We start from the raw sequence: 20,793 nt of genomic DNA, 5'->3' as shown, positions 1-20,793 counted from the left end.
GGACACAGTTATGGCTTGGATGAGGGCCAACAAACTGAAGCTGTATCCTGATAAGACAGAGGCCTTGTGGGTTGGTGGTTCCCAGGTCTGGGAATTGGGGTGTTTGCCTGTTCTGGATGTGGTGGCACTCCCTCCGAAGGAGCAGGTTCATAGTTTAGGGGTGCTACTGGATCCATCTTTGTCAGTGGAGGCACAAGTGACTTCGGTGGCCTGGAGCGCCTATTACCAACTTTGACTCGTACGCCAACTATGCCCGTTCCTAGATAGGGATAGCCTTGCCACAGTCATTGATGCACTGGTAACCTCATGACTAGACTACTGTAGCACACTCTATGTGGGGCTACACACGTGTACAGTTCGGAAGTGTCAGCTAGTGCAGAACGCAGCAGCTAGGGTACTCATGGGGACACCTAGCTCTGCTCATATATAACCTTTATTAAAAGAAGTGCACTGGCTGCCTGTTAGTTACCGAGCCACATACAAGGTTATGCTGTTATCCCACAAAGCCCTAAACAACTTGGCACCAGGATACCTAGCAGACCTCCTTCCCTTATATACACCCGGACAACAACTTTTTTTTATTTATTTATTTATTTATTTATTTATTTATTACATTTCTATACCGCCCAATAGCTGGAGCTCTCTGGGCGGTTCACAAAAATCCTCAGAGGAGGTCCTATTGGCCATTCTGAAATGACCAGAATGCCGCCATAAAGAACCTCGGTGACAGACCTTCTCTATAGCGGCACTTACCCTCCAGAAAACCCTCCCTTGTCCGGTTCGGGAGGGAGAAAATGTAACATCTTTTAAATGCCTCCTGAAGACATACCTTTTTTTACACAGGCTTTCCCTGGATTTTAATGTAGCTGGTTTTTATATTGCCTTTTAAACTTTGTTTTAAATTTATACTTGTTATATTTTATGGTTTTTAATTATGGACTGCCCAGAGAGCTTTGGCTGATGGGCAGTATAATATATAGAATAAAATAAATAAATAAACGTAAATTGTAAAGGGAGGGTCTTGTCTCAGTCATTCATGCTCTGGTGATATCCAGACTTGACTACTGTAATGCACTCTACATGGGGGCTGCCTTTGAAGACAGTTCAGAAACATCAGCTGATGCAGATTGCACTTGCCTGTATGTAGGTGGAAGCTGGGTGATCTGATCCTATAACACCAATACTGCACCAACTGCATTAGTTGCCAGTGTGTTTCCAAGCCCAATTAAACTGCTTTTTTTAACCTTTAAAGCCTTAAATGCATTCTCCTGTAACAGCCTGCCTGCACTTTATGGTTGTCAAAAGAGACCCTTCTCACTTGCCTGGCACCATGGGCTGTTAGGGTGGTGTGGACAAGAGAGAGGGGCTTTTTCAATGGTGGCCCCACACCTCCTGGAACCATCTTCCATCAGGCCCACTCTTTGGAGGTCTTCAAGCTCTAAGGACCCAACTGTTTCTGCTGGCCTTTCCATAATCTGTGGGCTGCAGGTTGTATTGGTGTAGTCTTGATAGTGCTTTTTAAGTATTTTATTGTATATTAATTGCCTATTTCTACACACACACACACGTACTATATAATTTTGTATGCTGCCTTGAGAGGGTTTTGCCCTTTTAGGTGGCCTAAAAAAATGTGAAATAAAAACATTGTGGTTTTTTTTTAAAAAATTAGTACATACCAGCTTTCCCCAACCTTGTGCCTTTCACATGTTTTGGACTTCCACATCCATCAGCCTCAGCCAACATGGCCAATGGTTAGGAATTATGGGAGAGGTGATCCAAAACATCTAAGGGGCACCAGAATTTACTGTACATACAGTAGCATATGCAAAGATAATCAGTATTTGGGAAGTTTATTGTATTCAGTGGGATACGTGCTATAGGAACATGTAGAATCATAGAATAGCAGAGTTGGAAGGGGCCTACAAGGCCATCGAGTCCAACCCCCTGCTTAATGCAGGAATCCACCCTAAAGTCAATGTAAACTGTTAACATTGACAAGCAGGCTTCCAAGAAGAGTAAGGAAAAGAGTTGTAACTTTGTAATAAACTAGAGGGAGAAGAGTGGAACCACTGGTATCTCTTCCAACTATTACAGAAAAGCTAGCAAAAAGTAAAATAAAACAAACCTCACCAGGGGACACACCTTTTTAATTAACATAGGACAGAAAGAAAACTTTAAGGGGAAAGTTTTAGTCCCAATACAGACCTGATGATAAGTTTCTATTAACAGCTCTATTTATGGAAGGCAATCAGTTTACTCTGATAGCAGCCTTGTTCAACATAAAGGCCATGTGATGAACTGCAGCAAATGATCTAAAAATGATCAAACAGGACAGATTCTCTTTTATCTACATCTCCATCCAATATTTTTAGCACCAGCAGTTCAATTGTCACAAGGTCAAAACCCATGTAAGTGCTCCCTTCTTTGTATAAAAATGCTTCATCCACCAATTTCATTAATTTTAAAGAGAGAGAGAGAGAGAGAGAGAGAGAGAGAGAGAGAGAGAGAATATATATATATATATATATATATATATATATATATATATATATGAGAGAGAGATTCTTTTTTAAAAGAGCCAGTGTGATATGGTGGTTAGAGTGTTGTACTGAGACTCAGGAGATCCAGGTTCTAGTCCCCTACTCAGCCATGAAGCTCACTGGGTGACTTTGGGCCAGCCACTGGCTCTCAGCCTAACCTACCCCACATGGTGGTTGTGAGGATAAAATGGAGAGGAGGATCATGTAAGCTGCCTTGGGTTCCTTGCAAAAGGAAAAAAGGTGGGAAATAAATGTAATAAATAAATAAAAACTTCTTTAAATAATGCAATTATGACTAAAGCTATTTTATTTTGGTTTTCTATTTTATTCTATAGTTATAAAATTTTAGATTGCTTTTTATCATGTTGTATTTTATGGTTTTAATTGCTGGGAAACACCCAGAGTGCTTCATCTATTGGGCAGCACAGAAATATAATAAATAATAAAGCGATCAAATTGTCAGTGTACAACTGTGCAGTGGAGAGGCAACCCACCTTGCCCCGCAATATTTTAAGAACTTGAAAACTCTGTTACTGGCCACACTGTCAAATGATATGGCCAAACATATGCTTTTTAATGATTCACAAAATCTCTTGAAAGCCAGATTTACTTTTCACATTCAACCTAATTCGTATTGTTCAAGCACCAGACAGCAGTATTCAGGAGCCACTAGAAAAGGGAAGTGGATATATTTTAAATGGACAGATTATCTCTGTTAGGTACATAGAATCATAGAATAGCAGAGTTGGAAGGGGCCTACAAGGCCATCGAGTCCAACCCCCTGCTCAATGCAGGAATCCACCTTAAAGCATCCCTGACAGATGCTTGTCCAGCTGCCTCTTGAAGGCCTCTCGTGTGGGAGAGCCCACAACCTCCCTAGGTAACTGATTCCATTGTCGCACTGCTCTAACAGTCAGGAAGTTTTTCCTGATGTCCAGCTGGAAACTGGCTTCCTTTAACTTGAGCCCATTATTCCGTGTCCTGCACTCTGGGAGGATCGAGAAGAGATCCTGGCCCTCCTCTGTGTGACAACCTTTTAAGTATTTGAAGAGTGCTATCATGTCTCCCTTCAATCTTCTCTTCTCCAGGCTAAACATGCCCAGTTCTTTCAGTCTCTCTTCATAGGGCTTTGTTTCCAGACCCCTGATCATCCTGGTTGCCCTCCTCTGAACACGCTCCAGCTTGTCTGCGTAGATATGGCTGAATCACTGAGGGGTCTTACAGTCCAAGCATACTCTGATACTGGATACTGCCCAGAGAGCTTTGGCTATTTGATGGTATAGAAATGTAATAAATACATTCTGGCTTGGCTCCCTCTGCCAAAGCAGCAGCCACCTCTAAAATAAACATATCTGAAAGTCATACCAAATGTTGAGTGTAACTTGGAGTTAGCCCTTCTGTAAGAATCTCCATAGCTTTAGGGCCATCATGAGAATGCCTTGCTGCATACCCTTCCTTACTTTACCGGACACACAGATGATAGTTCTTATAGGCCATCCCTTGCCAGCCTTAAGTGCTCTTATGAGAGGTGGCATTCGCCTAACGTAAGCATGACCCAAGCTGTTCAGAGCTGTAGGAGGTCAGCAGTGTCACCTTGAATTGTGCCTAAATACAAAGTGTGTGTGCACCTGTGGCATATTTTGCAGCACATTTATACTCCACTTCCTGGAAAGGGAGCGCAGCATCTAAATTACAACCCATATGCAGCATCTAAATTACAACCCGTGATGGATGCAAAGAAAGATTTCAATGAAGAGCAAGTGTGGCACTGTGGTTAGAGTGCTGGACTGGGACTCAGGATACCAGGGTTCTAGACCCCACTCAGCCATGGCAGCTCACTGGGTAACTTTGGGCCAGTCACAGACTCTCAGCCCAATCTACCTCACAGGTTTGTTGTTGTGAGGATAAAATGGAGAGAAGGATTATGTACACTGCATTGGGTTCCTTGGAGGAAACAAGGCGGGAGATAAATGCAATAAAGTAAATAAATAAAGGAAATCTGGCAAGAATATAAGCATACAATATTCCCCCAAGTCTTTTGACTAGAATGGTAATAGCTCATATTTATTTCATTTATTAAAGGAATATGTAAACCACCTTTCATGCTTCTTGATACTATGATGTACAAGAAGTATGAATATAACTAGTCATAAAAATATAACATAGTAGACATTTCTTCTGTCTACCTTTCTATCCACCCTTTCACCCATGTGAGGTGCACAAATGGATGTGATACATTCACCAGCTGAAAATCCACCCAAGTAGAAGAATGAGAGCTTTTGAGTTTATATAGAACTTTCCATCAGAATTGGTTGCTTATTTTTTTCCATCCTTTTACAAACAGTCAAATCATTCAGGGTATTTAACTACCATAATTATATATTGATGGTGCTGAAAGTTTTTAAAAAATAAAAGTTGGAATTCTTCAGTGTATGGAGAATAGTATTTTATTGTAGACTTTGGCTTTATACATAGTAGGTTTCCAGTAGCACAGAGTGCAGTCGTCAAGAGACGCAGCTTATTATTTCCGACTATGCTCAGCCAATCTGTCTGGGTTAAAAATAATAATAATAACTCTGAACACCTGCAACCACAATCTCCCGAGAACCATTAATTAATAATTACATTTATGGGAGTAACACTGAAGCATGCTCACCAACCATGGAAGAGCACACACGTCCAAACCTTTTCAGCAATATTTCTAAGTAGCTGTCCAATAGGTTAGCTCTAGTTTGGAAGGAACTGGGACACCATTAGAAAGATTTGAGTAGTCTCTTGTGTTTTTTATGCAGCAATGATGTGGCAGCCATTAGAATGCTTTGCTAATCAATATTTAATGGAACATCACTCTTTTCTGCTGTCTAAAGAAGATTTTTTGTCTTCTTTGTTTCATATCTATTATATTTTCTGCCAATCAAAAGATTTCCTCAGAGAACACGCAAGGAGGAACAGTTCCCATCAAATTAAGAACACCAAGTGGAACATGTCTACTGCAAGAGACTGACTATGACCAAGTAGTGACCCTCTCTTGACCTAGGAAGTAAACTAGGTCAAACAATGTCACAGACCTCATGATCATGGTCAGAACAGTGTAACGGCTTCTCAAAAATATCAATTTATGGCACAAGCGATTAGCTATTTCACATTTGTTGCATAGAAGCCAGATTACCTTTTGTTTAAAAAAAGAGAATAATAATAATAATAATAATGATGATGATGATGATAATGATGATGATGATGATGATGATGATGATAATTTTCTATGCCACCCATTAGGCAAAGCTCTCTGGGCAGTTTACAATAGGTTATCAGAGATAGCACTTTCCCCCAGCATTAAGCCTGTAGTGTATTATTCAGCAAGTTGTGGCTTAGGTTTGGAATACTGCCTGGAATGATACTGCATAGGCATCTGGTGGATAGTGTCCATAACATCATTGAGGACAAGTCTCCTAATACTCTCAACCAATGATACTAACACCAGTGCCCAGCCTGCAGAGAGGGGGCTTGCATGGAAGGCCAACCCAAACAGCTTCAAGTTTCACACCCTGCCTTGGGAAGTTTCACACCCTGGTGGGAAGAGACAGAGGGTGTGTTTTTGTGTGCATGCATGAGAGACGGAGAAAGCAAGAGAGGTACTGCAAGTGTTCTGGCAAGGACCAAGAAAAATCTGCAATTATCCTTGCCAACGATTACTTTTCTCCCCAAATATAGTTTAAATGCATGGAAAATTGCTTTAAACAACAAAAAGACCATTGAAGAGTTGAACTCATTGGGGGATGCCTAACTTTTTGGAAAAGGTGGGTTCTTCCCTCAGTCCATTGATACTTGCTGCAACAGAGAATGATTTTTCTGGCTATTTGGACGCAACACACGGCTGCAAGCTAATTGTATCTATAATAACCTTGCAGCATCAGTAAAAAAATTGAACAAGTGGGTGGGGAAAGACACTACCATGCATTGCCAGCTTGTGAACTGTACTCAGAACAAGGCATTTGTTTGGGGTAGGCCAGAAATGGATTTCCAGTTAAGAAAAACTTGCTCCTTTTAAATCCCAGTAGATAATAGGTGGCATTAAAGTTAACTCTTTAGGACTACTATCTTATACCCACTTACCTGGGAATAAGACCCATTGAACTAAAAGTGACTTACTTCTGTGTAGACATGTATAAGATTGCAAAATAAGACAATGGCCCTGTTCAGACGACACACTAAGCCATGGTGATTCAGTATTTTGAGCTAAACATTATGGCTTAGCATGTCATGTGAACCTCACCTTAGTGTGCCATGTGGACCATTCTTAACCATGATTGCTACATATTTATTTAATTTGTATACTGCCCAATAGTCGAAGCTCTCTGGGCAGTTCCCATAAACACAGTTTAAACACACTCACTAACCATTTGCTGCAAAAGGGTTAGCAGCCTAACCATGGCTTAGTGTGTTGTCTGAGCAGGCCCAGTTACTCCTTGTATATTTAGCAAAGTGACACACAGACCTTGGGGGCATAGCTCAACGGTGGGCCCCATGCGTTGCATGTCCATGGTCCCAGACATATCCTGTTAAAAGAGGGTGTTAAGAGATAGCTGGGAGTGGTGGTGGTGGGAAACTACCCTTACATAAGACCTTGCAGGTTAGAGTTGACAGTACTGGGCAATGATAGGTCAATGTACTATGCAGCTTCATTTATTTTCTGTCTAGAGCAATAGAACTCTCAAGATCAGTTGCAAATTTATGAATATGTATGTTTTCAGAGCTGGGTTGTTTATTGCATTCCTACTCTTCAAGATGGTGACTGACCAAGCATTGCCACTGATCAGTTTCACAATTATATTCTAATTTGATTATCATACCCTGTTACGCTCACTTCTTTACTCTGCACAACAAGCTTTTATAAAGGTTTTGGCAGCCAGTCAACAAAAACAGGAAAGATTCAATAGCAAGGGTTCAGAAATTAATTTTAAAAAAGAAAAAAACTTCTGATTAAATTAAATCTAATTGCACGACTAAATGTTAGAAGACTGAAACTCTGCTGATCTTCTAATATTAAATATTTTGTACTGCATCTTTTGGGAAGCATTTGTTAGGTCAGGTCACGGGGAAGGTCTAGCACAAGATGTGCCCTACAGTACCTTAACATAGTATTTTTATTATTATTATTAAAGCTGATTTTATCCTATGGGGCACTATTTTGTAATAGAAATTGTAACCATGGGCTCCCCATTGGAGATAACATCACTACCAATTTCAAGTTCTCAGTCTTTTGTGACTTTAGGTTGTATCCAATGTTAGTCCTACTTAAAATAGATCCATTGTAATGAATGGAACTTAAGTTGAATTCAAACCATTGAATGCAACTCTTTAAGGACAAATAATCTATCAAATGTGTGAAGCAACTGTTTGGAGCCAGCAGTCTCATTTGCATGAGGGAAAGGACCAAGAAAGCAGAATCTTTGAAGACAGCAGATGAATGGCTTTCCTGATGACACAGTTTGTGCTTGAGGAGAAACTCTATTTCACTTTTTAAAACCTTCCTTAAGGAAGTTTTTAGGCAAGCCAGGCCAAGTCATTTTTCTTTTTGATATGCAGCCTCTGCTACACTGGTTACTGTACACAGGCAAACTGTAGCTTCTTCCCTGGTGTCTCGGAATCTCACGTTTCCAAATCTCATCCTTTGTTCTTCAGCATGTTCAATGTTGTTCATTACTCTGGGTTGGTTATCTGTGCTTTCCCTCTCCTGTGACAGCCAGGAGTAGCCAAAGAGCATTTCATGGGTTTGTTATAGTTCTAATGCAACTATCCCCCACCCAGTGCTCCCCCCCACCCCGGAGCTGTTTTAACTATAACTGAAGTGCAGTTACCAACAAAGCACCTCTCTCTCTTGAAGAAAGTAAGAAAGTGGCAGGCGATCTTTCTTTGTTCAAGACTTTGCACCCACCCCTTCTGCTACAGCATTGAGCTAGGTGTGCCCTGGGAAGCATATGAAGATGTTTTCCAATATACTGTCAGCTGCTGGTCCCAGACACCTCGATGTTTTGCTACTTGATGGCAACTAGCATATTTTGCCCCTACAAATAAAGCACTGTACACAGTGCCAGCATACATGCAATAAAATGTATCTTAGAAAGTTGACCCACACAAGAAGAGAGAAGCCAAAGGCTAATCAAGTAACATCTTAGCATTAGTGATCCACAGGAGAGGTATCACCGTGCATTTTAGAACAAAGTTAAAATCTTGGGCTGTTTGCATATCATGGCAAGCCACAATAGGTTAATTTATCTGCTGTTTTAGGGTTGTGGGTGTTTTGTTAACCATGCCAACAACCCACACTGGCCAGGTTTGCATGACAGAACCTTCCCACCATGCCCTCCCACACACAGTGGCTTGCATTTTAAAAATGTTGGCCAGTACGCAACAACAAGCCCTGTGGATAAACTAACCCATGGTGGCTTGTCTTAATGTGTGAATCTGGTCAGTGTCTTGATACTGACGCAGAATGAAACTCCCTAAGAACGTTCACTTCTAAGCAAGTTTCTAATCCTCATGCAGCGTTCACAAAGAACGAACGCAGTATCTGCTAAAGACTTTATACAAGCTATCAGAGGATGATAGGATGCCGTTCTCCTACCAAAGCCAAGATGGTGTAGTCCTGAATTCTGGCTGGCTGGAAGACTGTCTGGGAACCACATGCAAGGTGTTTGGAGCTTTATGAAGGAAGAGTGGGGCATAAAGAATAAGTTATGTATATTGAACCAATTTCAAACCTTCCTTCATGGCTTCCATTCTCCCTTCTCCTCTCATGCTTTTCCATCCCTAGCCAGGATATATTCCAAACTTCTAGAATCAGACATTTCAAAACTATTTATGCAATTTATCCTGAGCTAAGAATTAAAATGTGTGTGTACTGATAAGGGCCAATAGCTTAGTGGTAGAACTCACACTTTGCATGCATAAGCTCCCGTCCTTTTCCAGATAAAAGGAATCTCATGCAGCAGAACTCAATAAAGCCACTGCCCAAACCCTTGGAGAGTCACCGACAGTCAGGAAAGGAAACAGCGGGTCAGACAGAAAAATAACCTGATTCAATATTAAGCAGGACATAGACTCATAGCAAACAGTACCAGAGAAAGATAATGACACTCAGGTCAAATCCTTCTGCAGTTCAACATTGCAACAGCATCAGGGAAGGGAGTCCACTTCAAATCCCCAAAGAAGCAGTGGTCAGATGCAATCCTATCCTTGCTCCCAAGCCAGTCTTATTGGTAAATCAGCCAAAGCATACAGAATGTTGGAGCAGCTGTGCCAATGGCTAAGGATGCACTACACCAAAGGAAGTATAGAAGAAAAGGAGGTCAGTGCTGTCATGGCTGACTGGAGCATGCTAGGAGTTTTAAGCCTTTTTCTGTCTAAACATGCATAGGATTGTGCCCTAAATCATTGGGAAGTTTGTGTACCTGTTTAAGAAATATAATTGCTCTGGAAATACCTACTGAAGGGTGACATATATATCCATTAAGCAACAGAAAAGGAGATAAAGGGATCTTTAAAAAAGCTTGGGAAAGGCAAAGGTAAACTGAGACAGGGCATTAAAAGAACTAGATGAAAACCATATAGTAAGATTTACAAATAAATTCATAGAAACAACACTGGAAAGTTCTCTGCTATCACAGATCTGTAAAAGGATGCTCTCTCACCTTAAGAAGAATACGTGACAACTGAAGTTATTATTTGAGTAATTCTTTAAGATAATATATACCTGGCCCAACTATTGCTAAACTTGAAATTTAAGTACCCATTAAGGATGCTGCAAAGCATACAAGTAGTGCAAATCCTACAAATGTCTACTCAGATGCAAGTTGCACCATATTCAGTGGAATAAAAGGCTATTTTCAAGATAAAATCAAGAATGGGTGATCAGCATTCAGCTCAACCAGTACACCAGAATTTACAATCCACACAAACTATACTACCCCCACACCGGTCATTGCTAACCTAAACTATCAAGATCTGCATGCAATGCACAGCATCCATAGCCCCAAATCAGCAGTGATTAATATGTATTTGCCACTCCATTAGCTCCACACAGGGCAGGCCCTGCCATTAGGTAGAGTGAAATGGCCACCTCGAGCAACAGAGTTTGGGTATCATTAAAGTGTTAATAATTTAATTTATTATTGTATTTTTACTTCCAGAGATGAGAAGACGGGCCTGGGAGATTTTCTTCATCAAGTGCAAAAAAACCCTTACCGAGAATTAAAAGGTACATCTGGAAACTCCCATACATCCAAAGTCCAAGCTCAAAAGTTAGATACTGGCATTTATTTATTTTTATTTAATACATGTAAATAAACAGACTAAACTGGCTTAGCCACCTCTGCAATTCCAGATGACTTTATGGATGACCATTTAGGAATAGAGAAGGGAAGAAAGAGTACAGTAATTTCTTAGTGCTCCAACAGATGAATTCATTATAGAATGAAAATTCATCTGATCTTATATGAAGATAACAGAATACAAAACTGTTTTCAAGAATGTTTTTAGGATGTTTTAACAATGTATATTATGTTTTTAATTCAGTTTTATGTATTTTATATTTACTGTTGTTACCCGCCTCCATCAAAATGGAGAGGTGGGTAATAAATTATTATTATTATTATTATTATTATTATTATTATTATTATTATTATTATTATTATGAGCATTCCTGTTGAAAAGAAAAATCACCAAACCATGCTGAGCTATGACACTTCCATTCAAGGAAGATTCTTCATGAAGATACTTAGAGCCACCCAGAGAACCTCTTGTGAAGGAGCAGCATAAACATGGTATGAACAACCACCCCTTTAATTCACTTAGTACAGTAGCCTAAGTTTGTGCAACAGCACTATATACATATGAAATACTACTAACGAACTGCATTTGTCAGTAGTATCCCTTGTTAATCTTGCCTTCCATTATACTTTCCCCAATGTCAATCTTTTAAATTGCAACCTTTTTTAGTCAGCAGTTTTTTTTGCTTGTGCTGAGGAGCACTACGTACATTGATTCATATACTGACAAATTGGAAAAATATAAGTGGAAATACATACATGCACACCAGAAGGGTAGAGAAACAGTAGATGCAGGATCCTTAGCCTTTCCTCTATTTCTGATGTTCAGGCATGAGTGCCGCTGCTTATGGAGCCAAAACTAACCACCCAACCACGAGAGGAAGGTATCAACAGGTTTATGGGAACTCCAAAGCTTTGTTTCTATAGATTCTTTGTACTTCTGCAAACACTAAGACCCAAAAATCAGCCATTGAGGACTAAGAATGCTCAGTACATGGTATTCTGACAGATGGGGTGGGTGGGTTTGGGGGTATTAAAATCAGGTGAGAGGAGGAATGGAATGGAGTATCATGAAAGAGGACATGGCTGGCTGACCAGAACAGTGAAGAAGGCCAGCCCATCCTGCAACCTTTTGCCTCAGGTCCCACATGTCTCACTTCATACTGACCTTCCACCAGTTGGTCTAAGGTGGTAATCTTCCTTGTTCCATCGATAGTATAGATCGTTCTCACACCCTGGGGCAGATTGACATTATCAGAGAGAGTTCGGGTCAGATCAGCCAGCAGGGCTTCAAAAGATCTAAACCGATCAGGAGAGATGGCGTATACAATCCCTTTGAAATATCGATCCCCATTCCGATAGAAACGGACTTTCTTGGCTTTCTTCTCAGAGCTGAGGGTCTGCAGAGTGCGGGTTCGGTAGAAGCTGCAATGGGCACTGTGGGTGGGGCTGGGCAGGCCATTCACCCGTGACCCTCGGCTGTAGCGCTGTGCTTTATCACGCTCATCAAAGTGTTCCAGCTCCATATCTCTCACAAAAGACATCTTGAATGTTAATCTGGAAAGAAGTGGGGGTGGAGAAAGAAGAGAGACACAGCAGAAGCTGATCAATACGTGTTGTAATTATGCAGCTGCCATATTAAACACTGAAGACAGAGTGCTCTGCTACAACCAACCAGAATTCATCCAACTCTTTCAATGATGTTAGAGGGTTTTCGCTTACCAGAAATAGGTAGTCCTGTAGGACAATAGAGACAGCTAAGCAGCCAACTTGGAATGAGAGACAGCGTAGTGTAGTGGTTAGAGTGTTGGATTGGGGCTAGTCCCCACTCAGCCGTGAAGCTCACAGGGTGGCTTTAGACCAGCCACTGGTTTTCATCCTAGCCTAGAACAACATGGAGAGGAGGAGGGGCCATACAAGCTACCTTGAGTTCCTTGCAAAATGAAAAGGGCAGGATATAAATGTAATAAATAAATAGGATAAGATTTCATACAGAAAGAATGATGGAGGGTCACTTTTTCTTTAGCTATGGTTTAAGGACTAGTAATCCATTTTTCTTGTTTCTAAAAATTAATCCCTCTTCTCCTCCCTCAGAAGTGCACACAAATGACGTCTGTTCGTCTGAGAGTCTCCACTTAAGTTACCTGCTATTAGATAACACACGTAGATCAGTAATTGAGATTCTTGCTAAACAAGACTCTCAAAAATATAGTGGAGGGTGGTGGCTCTGATGTCACTGGGGCAGTGAATCCACTCCAGGTTTCAGTCAGAAAAAGCTAGAACTCTAAAGGAATTCTAAAGGAACTCTTTGCACCTTCGACAGCTCCTTTAGAGTTCTGACTGAAAACCAGAGGGGATTCTCTGCCTCACTGACATCAGAGCCACCAGCTTCCACTGCAAAATACTAAAAGGGCATCTGTCAGGGATGCTGTACTGCATCCTGCATTGCAATGCATACATTGAGCAACAAGTTGGCCCCTCCCAACTCTATGATTCTAGGATGAAGTGTCTTTGCTCTCATCATTACTCAGCCAAGGACCTATCCAGCTAATTAAGGATCTATCCAGCTAATCAATTTGCAGCATAATCAGTACATATATTTAACTATTGTGCGGCAGTGACTTGTAATGGATCTGTTAAGGTGAGGCCGTATTTTCCCAAACATGAGAGCGCTATGTCACTGGAAAAATGTGACTCTTCACAAAGCTCATCACTGAAGGCTGGTGGCTCCAATTTCAGTGGGTCCATCCATCCATTCTAGGTTTTAGTTAGAACCAGCCAGAACTCTAAAGGAGCTATCCAAGGTGCTGAACCATATCCCCCCCAAATAAACTCAGCACCTTGGGTAGCTCTTTTAAAGCTGACTAAAACCCAGAATGAATTCACAGCCCCAATGAAATCAGAGCCACCAGCCTCCACTGAATCTAGTGCATTCAATGCTTTTACAATCAGCACATGTGCTACGGTGGCCCAAGTGTCAAGGGACCAGGTCTCAAGGCTATTATTATTATTATTATTATTATTATTATTATTATTTATTTATTTATATAGCACCATCAGTGTACATGGTGCTGTACAGAGTAAAACAGTAAATAGCTAGTGACCACAGCATCAGTAGGTGGCAAACCAGATGGTGAAGGAGTATAGGAGCAATCCTCTCCCACTGCTATTGTGGCATCCTGCATCATTTTCTTTTTTCCATGTATTAACTGAAGTTTAGCACTCCAGAACTCTGTCACTGGAACACAGGATCATGCATGAAGCCCTTTAAAAATAAAAAAGCAACCAGCACCAGTAATGAAATGTGTGCTCCCCTCTTCGTTCAAAATAGAATCTCTCTGCTGCTTTTAAAATGATTTTCCTTCCTTCTCTCCAAGCAAGAGTATCCAATGCATTATATATATGTGGCCATAGTGAGGGGATTGTGATTCTGCCACTTGATCAAGATTAGAATATGTAACTAAAGGAAACGACTTTTTAAAAAAAAATGTCCGGAAAAGCCTGATCTGACCAGAATCAAACAATCAAGTTGTCTCTTGGCGCTCTCACCTGCCAATGAGTCACCAACACCTAGGATCTCTCCAGATTAAAAGCCCATAATTGCTCAATGCAAATGACGTTAGTCTGATGGGGCACAATCGAGGAAAGAATTCTCCTGCACAATCCCCACTGAAAGCACACATGATAGCACTGAATGCATGCGTAAGAGCACAGGCCTAATCTACACCAAGCAGGATATTTCGGTATGAAAGCGGTATATGATATGTGTCAATGGGCCCCAACACTTGTCAGTGCACTTCAATACCACTATAAAGCAGAAGTGTGGCTCCTGCCTCTTATAGACCACTTTCATACTGCTATATCCTGCTTGGTGTAGATTAGGCCACAGTGATGCATTTGGCCCATAGTCAATTTAGTAGGAGCAGCCATTTGCAATATTCCTATTTGCTGCCATTATTATAGGAACATAATCAGACCAAGGGTCCATCTAGTCCAGCACTCTGTTCACACAGTGGCCAACCAGCTGTCAAACAGGGACCCACAAGCAAGACACAGGTGCAACAGCACCCTCCCATCCATGTTCCCTAGCAACTGGTGTATACTACCTGGGGCATTTTGCATGCAAAGCAGGTATTCAACCACAGAGCTATAGCCCTTCCCCACAGGTATGTAAATACCCTGGGGAAAGCCTTTGCAAGGCAAGTATGACCTGCAGGGCAGGGCTACAACTGCCTATTTTTATCATAGTACAGCAAGATTAATAAAATAATACTTAGGGTGGCCATGTGCCGTACTTTACAGAGACCAGCCCTCCATTTGATGGACTGTCCAGTCTAAGTCTGGTATAAAGTCACTGAAGTACGACCAGGTCAGTCTTCTACACTATGGTGACACATATTGTATTATATTTAAATTATACTTGTTATTTTTAAGTTTGCACCTACACACACACACAAATGTTATGCAGATTTGTCTCATCTTTTTGGGTTATGCAATTCCTTCTTTTTGGCAATGCATAAGTGACCACCCTAATAAGGCCACAAACCTAAAAACACATACTATGGATAACGGCTCAGTTTTTTATGCAATAGTATCAAGCAGTGCTGGACTGTACCACTTCAGTGTTACTCCAGGGGTGTGAAAACCCCTCCACTACAAAAAATATTATGCCAGGATAGAGTCTAAGCTGATTTTTCTCTCCTTTCTACATGTAAGGGTGGAAGACCATTCAAACATGAAGTTCTTCACCTGTAGCCTGAAGTGGTATTATCCAGAAAAGCTTAGCATTTGATTCTACTACATGCATAAATTGGGCCTAGGTTCAGTGGGGCTGGGGCCTACTTCTGAGTAGACATATACAGGTTAGATTTGAAGATACAAATAAAGCACAAGAAAAGTATCTGTAGTAAAAGGAGTATAACTTAGATAATATTTTAGTCTTAAATCTCCCAAACTATTAGCCATTAGGGTGTGTGTGTTTTTCCTTTGAGAAAGAATTATAATACAGATTAGTAAAAACTGCTTGCCCATGGTTAGCTTCAGAATCACAACATGAATGAGCTAATGTAGGAAACCCAAGACAGTAATGAAAACAAAAACGATGAAAATTGTCAGAAGTGAACAATTTTCTTTCTTAATATAGGTAATAACTTAAAACATTTCTGATAAACAATGCAACTGCTTTACTATATGCTGCTCTTTTCTGCAAGATACAACAAATACATTTTGATAATATCCATCAGTACATGCAAGTGATGCACTAATCTTTACAGCTATACAAATCCCCCTTTTAAAACAAAAAACTAAGACTATTTCTTTGGGTTCAGAGCTGTAGCTTACATTTGTACCTTTAAAAAAAGGTTGCAAAAATAAAGTCCAGCAACTATATTTATAGCAGAAATATACAAACCTAATTTAAAAGCAGTTTCTCTATAGCATTGATTTCCAATAAAAGAAAGAGAAAACAGCAGAAGCCAGCATGCTACACCACTAATCTTTAGGTGACAATTCTTTTGGGATAGAGAGAAGGGGGAATCACTATTACATTTGGGATCCTTGGTCTGTTTCCTTTAAAGTCCCTCTGCTATCAACAATATCTGCTTCCTCCTGTGCTGAATGATGGCCCTTTTTATACATGTAAAAGTTACCAATAGTGCCCAGGGCCCAGGTTTGAAGCTATGTATATATGTACTAATCCTTAACTTTAAGCATACATGGAATCAGAAACGTAAGAGCAGGATTAGACTAGTGGCACACCTAAGCCCCCTTCACCCATTATCTATGTAGAGTGAGGATCCGCATGTTAAAGAGGGTGTCAAGGCCATACAGCTAGTCCCACCCCAAATATTCACACAGTGAGCACAGATGCCTGCAGCAGAGAAACCTGCACTTGTAAAGTCTACACCAGCTTTCTCCAACCTGGAACTCTTCAGATGTGTTGGATTACAAGATGTTGGGAATTATAGCCCAATGCACCTGTAGGGCACCAGACTGGAGGAAGATGGTCTATCTACATAGGCTTCCCCTCTGCAGACATCCACTTTCAATGCATGACCGTCATGGGCTGGGGTCAGCAACACCACCTAAGTGGTGACTGCAATGTCAGTGGGGCAGCAAATCTGCTCCAGGGTTCAGCCAGAACAAGTCAGAACTCTAAGGAAGTTGTCCAAAGTGTGGAGCACCTTGGACAGCTCTTTTAAAGTTCTGACTGAAACCCAGAGTGGATTCACTGCCCCACTGAAATCAAAGCCACCAGCCTCTACTGCACAGCCTCGCTACCTGTTCAATGTGCAGAACCCCCTTCCTGCAAAAACGGTGTGGAGGGCTCTAGTGTAGCATTAATGGTAGCTAATGGGTCTGAACATGGGGATCTCAGTTAGCTATTACAGCTAACTACTGGTAGACATATCCTCTATGAATTTCTCTAAAGTAGGGATACAAATTTGCAAGCCCATGGTATCTTTGCCTTGCCACTGATTATCTGGTATTTTTCTGGCTTTTGTGGGGTTTTCTGCCAGGTTAAAATGTCTGTCATAAGGCTTAGTTACTTTAAAGTAATAAGTGCTGGTACCCATTTCACCTTTGGCCCCACCCACTACTGGAATGTCCACCCCCCACTCCCAGTAAGAGAGTTTCTCTGAAGTGGAATTCAGCTGTCAGTCTGAAAGATGTTCTGCACCCCTGGCCTAAAGCCTTTCAAAAGCCATTTAAAGCCATGGCACACCACCCCATCTTATACCAGTCCTTAAAATGTGTGCTTATGAGCTCTTATACCCTTTGTATAAGAGAAACAGGCTATTTAGGAGGGCTCTTATTCTAGCCTTCTTACAGCTTCCAGTTCATATCTGCTTAGGATGAATATTCCATTATCTCTGAATTAGGCAATGAGCTAACACTCACCAGCATATGGAGACAATCTACTTTAGAATTTGCATGTCATGGAACACATTTGCCTTAGAAAGAAAGAAAGAAAAAGCTACAAGTCCAAGGTCCTATCTATTCAAATATTATGGTGATGTATTGCAATAGCTATGACATGGCATTTGATCAGATGCTAGAGGGCCAGTTCAGGCCCAAAATCAAACACTAGGATTTTCAAAGCAAACTGGTTCCTAAATCTAAGGAACAGATTACATAAAACAACCTGACACCATCCTAGAATAATAACTGTAAGGCTAAACAATAGGCCTGCATCTGGAAGTATATGTATGATTGCCTTGTATAAAGCAAGTGAGAAAACTAGCAGAAAACAGCAAGGGATTAAAATTCAGGTCTAATCAGAGATTTACAAAAATTGCCATGGAAGAAATATTAGGAGAGATCACCTTCTCCCAACACAAATAACATGATTAGTAAAGGTGCCCTTAAAACAGAAACAAGATTCCGTTCTACCAACAATGTGGACTTGTCATTCCCAATATGGGCAACAGGCCACAGCCCTCAAAACACTTAATCCAGAGAAGATCCATCAGATCCAATAAATTGAGTCTAGAGCAAATGGTTTAAGGGTGACAACATTAACAATTAAAATTTGTAGGCAATAAATCAATTCAGAGGCTCTGATCACAGGTTACTGTGTAACAGAACACGCCCTGCTAAGACCTTCATGCCCCACAGTTCACACCACATGCATCTATTACGGCCACATTACACATACAGCAAATGCGGGTGGGTAATTTCACAAAGCAATCAAATGTAGACCCAAATGTGTACCACAAATCAATAACAAATCATTCAGAGAAGGCTGAACAATAGGCTCATTTTAGCAAGTCATTAGAGGGGGGGAAGAACTTGTCTTCAGTTATATAATGGTGATTTTTTTTTTTTAAAAAAGACATCCTTTAAAATGTGGCGCAACCGTTTTAAATATAGAATAATAAGCCACGTGGACCACCCTACATACATAGATGATAATGGGCTTCATGACCAAGTAGCGGAGGAGGAAGAGAATCATTCTTGCCATCTTTCTCCTTTTTATCTTTTTAAAGAGAGGTGTCACCATCTGCTCCCCTGATAGCAGATGGGTCACGTTTCCCCGGTCACTGCCTGTACGTTTTGAAAAAACGCTGCAGCTATCAATGCATAAAATAATGGTCTCCTCCAGCATGACTCAAATGCAAGAGCACACACACAACCCCCCCAGGATTTTAATTTAATTTCTGCTGAGAATACAGAATGCCCCCTAACACATAAGGTCTGTTTGCCAAATGAGGGCCGGTACGGGGGGAGGGAGCCAAAAGGAGCAGCAGATTTATTATTTTTAAATAAATAAATAAATAAATAAATAAATTTAAAAGATGCTGGATTCGCTCCCCTCAGGAGTCTTCAACACAATGACAGGAACCTGCTCTCCTCCTAGTCAGAGAGGGAACCTCCTCCTCCCCCGTCTCTGCTTTTAAGCTCAGCAGCCCAAAATGGTGCAAAAAAATTACAGAGCATCAGCTACACATTGGGAGAGGCGGGGAAGGAAAATAAATAAATAAATAAAGATTCCCAGAGCAGCCCCCACCCCTAAACAGACCGTATCTTTCCAAGACGCGCATCCCTGAAACAATGGTGGTGGTGGTGGTGGGCAGGTAAGAGAAACACGCACGCTTTTCACACCTAGAGTCTTTTGCGTTACAAACATACGGCTGGGGAGCGGAGAGGAAGGGAGACAAACTGCCTCAGCTTGCTACGAATGAGGGAAAGCCAGCCAGGAACTGACCTGCTCCGGGCTTCCTTCAAAACGCTTACCTGTGCTTTGGAAATTTCAACGCGTGCTTTCCTCGCAGTCGCAGGCAGTTTGGCTTCTTTGCTGCAAAGGGGGTGGGTACCACCTCCGCCGCCGGTCCTCCCTAGACAAAGCCCGGCTCCACAGCCCTCCCTGTCCGGCCCTCCTCGCTTCTCCCCCCACGGCTGAGCTTGGCAATCGTGGCCGCCCAAGAAAAGAAGGCTCGGCTGGCTTTGTTGTGCGCGTTTGTTCCCGGCCCTCTGCCTCCACTGGCTCTGGCTAAAGCCGCGGCTGAGGCGCTGCTCCAAACTGCTTCGCCTTTCTTCTCCTCCTCCTCCTCCTGCCGCTGAGGGGAGTGATTTGCATTAGCCCGTCCCTCATGAAATGCGGCGCTTCACACCAGGCTGGGCGAATCTAGCACGCTGCCGGTACCCAGAGGGCGGTGCCTCCACAGCCGCCGCCGCGTTCTCCCTTCCTCCCTTAGAGAGCCCGGCGAAGGCGCCAGAAAACGAGGCAGAGCCGTGGGGAGCAGCTACGCCGCCTCCTTTCCTCCAGTTCAGGACGCAACGAAGCTTTCCGCGCAATCCGGTACCTGTCTACTCGGAAGCAAGTCCCACAATGGACCCACTCCCAGCTCGGTGGCCGTCGCCGTTCACGCTGCGTTTCAGCCCTTTCTGGAACATGCAAAGTCATAATAAAAGAGTGCATCTGGGCATGTGAAGAGTGTGTGCTTAACATGGCTGGCGTTGGTTGAGAGGTAGCGTGAGAACGTTGCAGAGGCTGTTTTGGCACTTTTCTTCTTCTAAGGCTAACCCTGCAACACCAGGAGTAATTAGGGAAGGAGTGTAGGTGAACATATGCCTTTATTTTCACCATAAGGGAATCCTAACCCACCCACAGAATCTGACATGTGGGATACAAGATTCCATGGACTTCCAGGCATGCCTGCATCCTGGCATCACCATAGAAACAGATACATAAATGCTAATGAATACAAGCACTGCTCCAGAGTAATGCAAGAAGAAAGATAGTAGCTGCTCATAGTTCCCACGAGTTTAATTCTTTTACTCTGGATTAAATGCTAACACCTCTCCACCTCTGTTTAACCACTACCTGTATAACCTCCTAAACAGATACAACACAGTTCAAGCCCATGGTGTCATGCCCTAATATGCACTGAGTGGCCATCATATGACAGTGTTGTAGTTGTTTT

The 20,793-nt window shown here is 41.8% G+C and overlaps 1 protein-coding gene across 3 annotated transcripts in view; it reads right to left on the bottom strand.

Annotated features, from left to right (window-relative positions):
- The window catches only part of DCLK1 (doublecortin like kinase 1), a 247,536-nt gene extending 227,557 nt beyond the window's left edge, over positions 1 to 19,979 (bottom strand). For all 3 annotated transcript variants that reach the window (XM_063126961.1, XM_063126962.1, XM_063126965.1), the window contains exons 1-2: positions 19,604 to 19,979; positions 12,036 to 12,424 (exon numbers count right to left, since the gene is read on the bottom strand). In XM_063126961.1, the coding sequence (XP_062983031.1) occupies positions 12,036 to 12,411 (376 nt within the window). In that variant the 5' untranslated portion in view covers positions 12,412 to 12,424; positions 19,604 to 19,979. The remainder of the gene's footprint in view (positions 1 to 12,035; positions 12,425 to 19,603) is intronic.
- Positions 19,980 to 20,793: the final 814 nt, after the last annotated feature.

This window comes from Elgaria multicarinata, chromosome 5 (assembly GCF_023053635.1).
Source record: "Elgaria multicarinata webbii isolate HBS135686 ecotype San Diego chromosome 5, rElgMul1.1.pri, whole genome shotgun sequence".
Classification (NCBI taxonomy): domain Eukaryota; kingdom Metazoa; phylum Chordata; class Lepidosauria; order Squamata; family Anguidae; genus Elgaria; species Elgaria multicarinata.
Note: the sequence above shows the minus strand (reverse complement) of the source record. Positions and strands in the feature narration are given on the sequence as shown.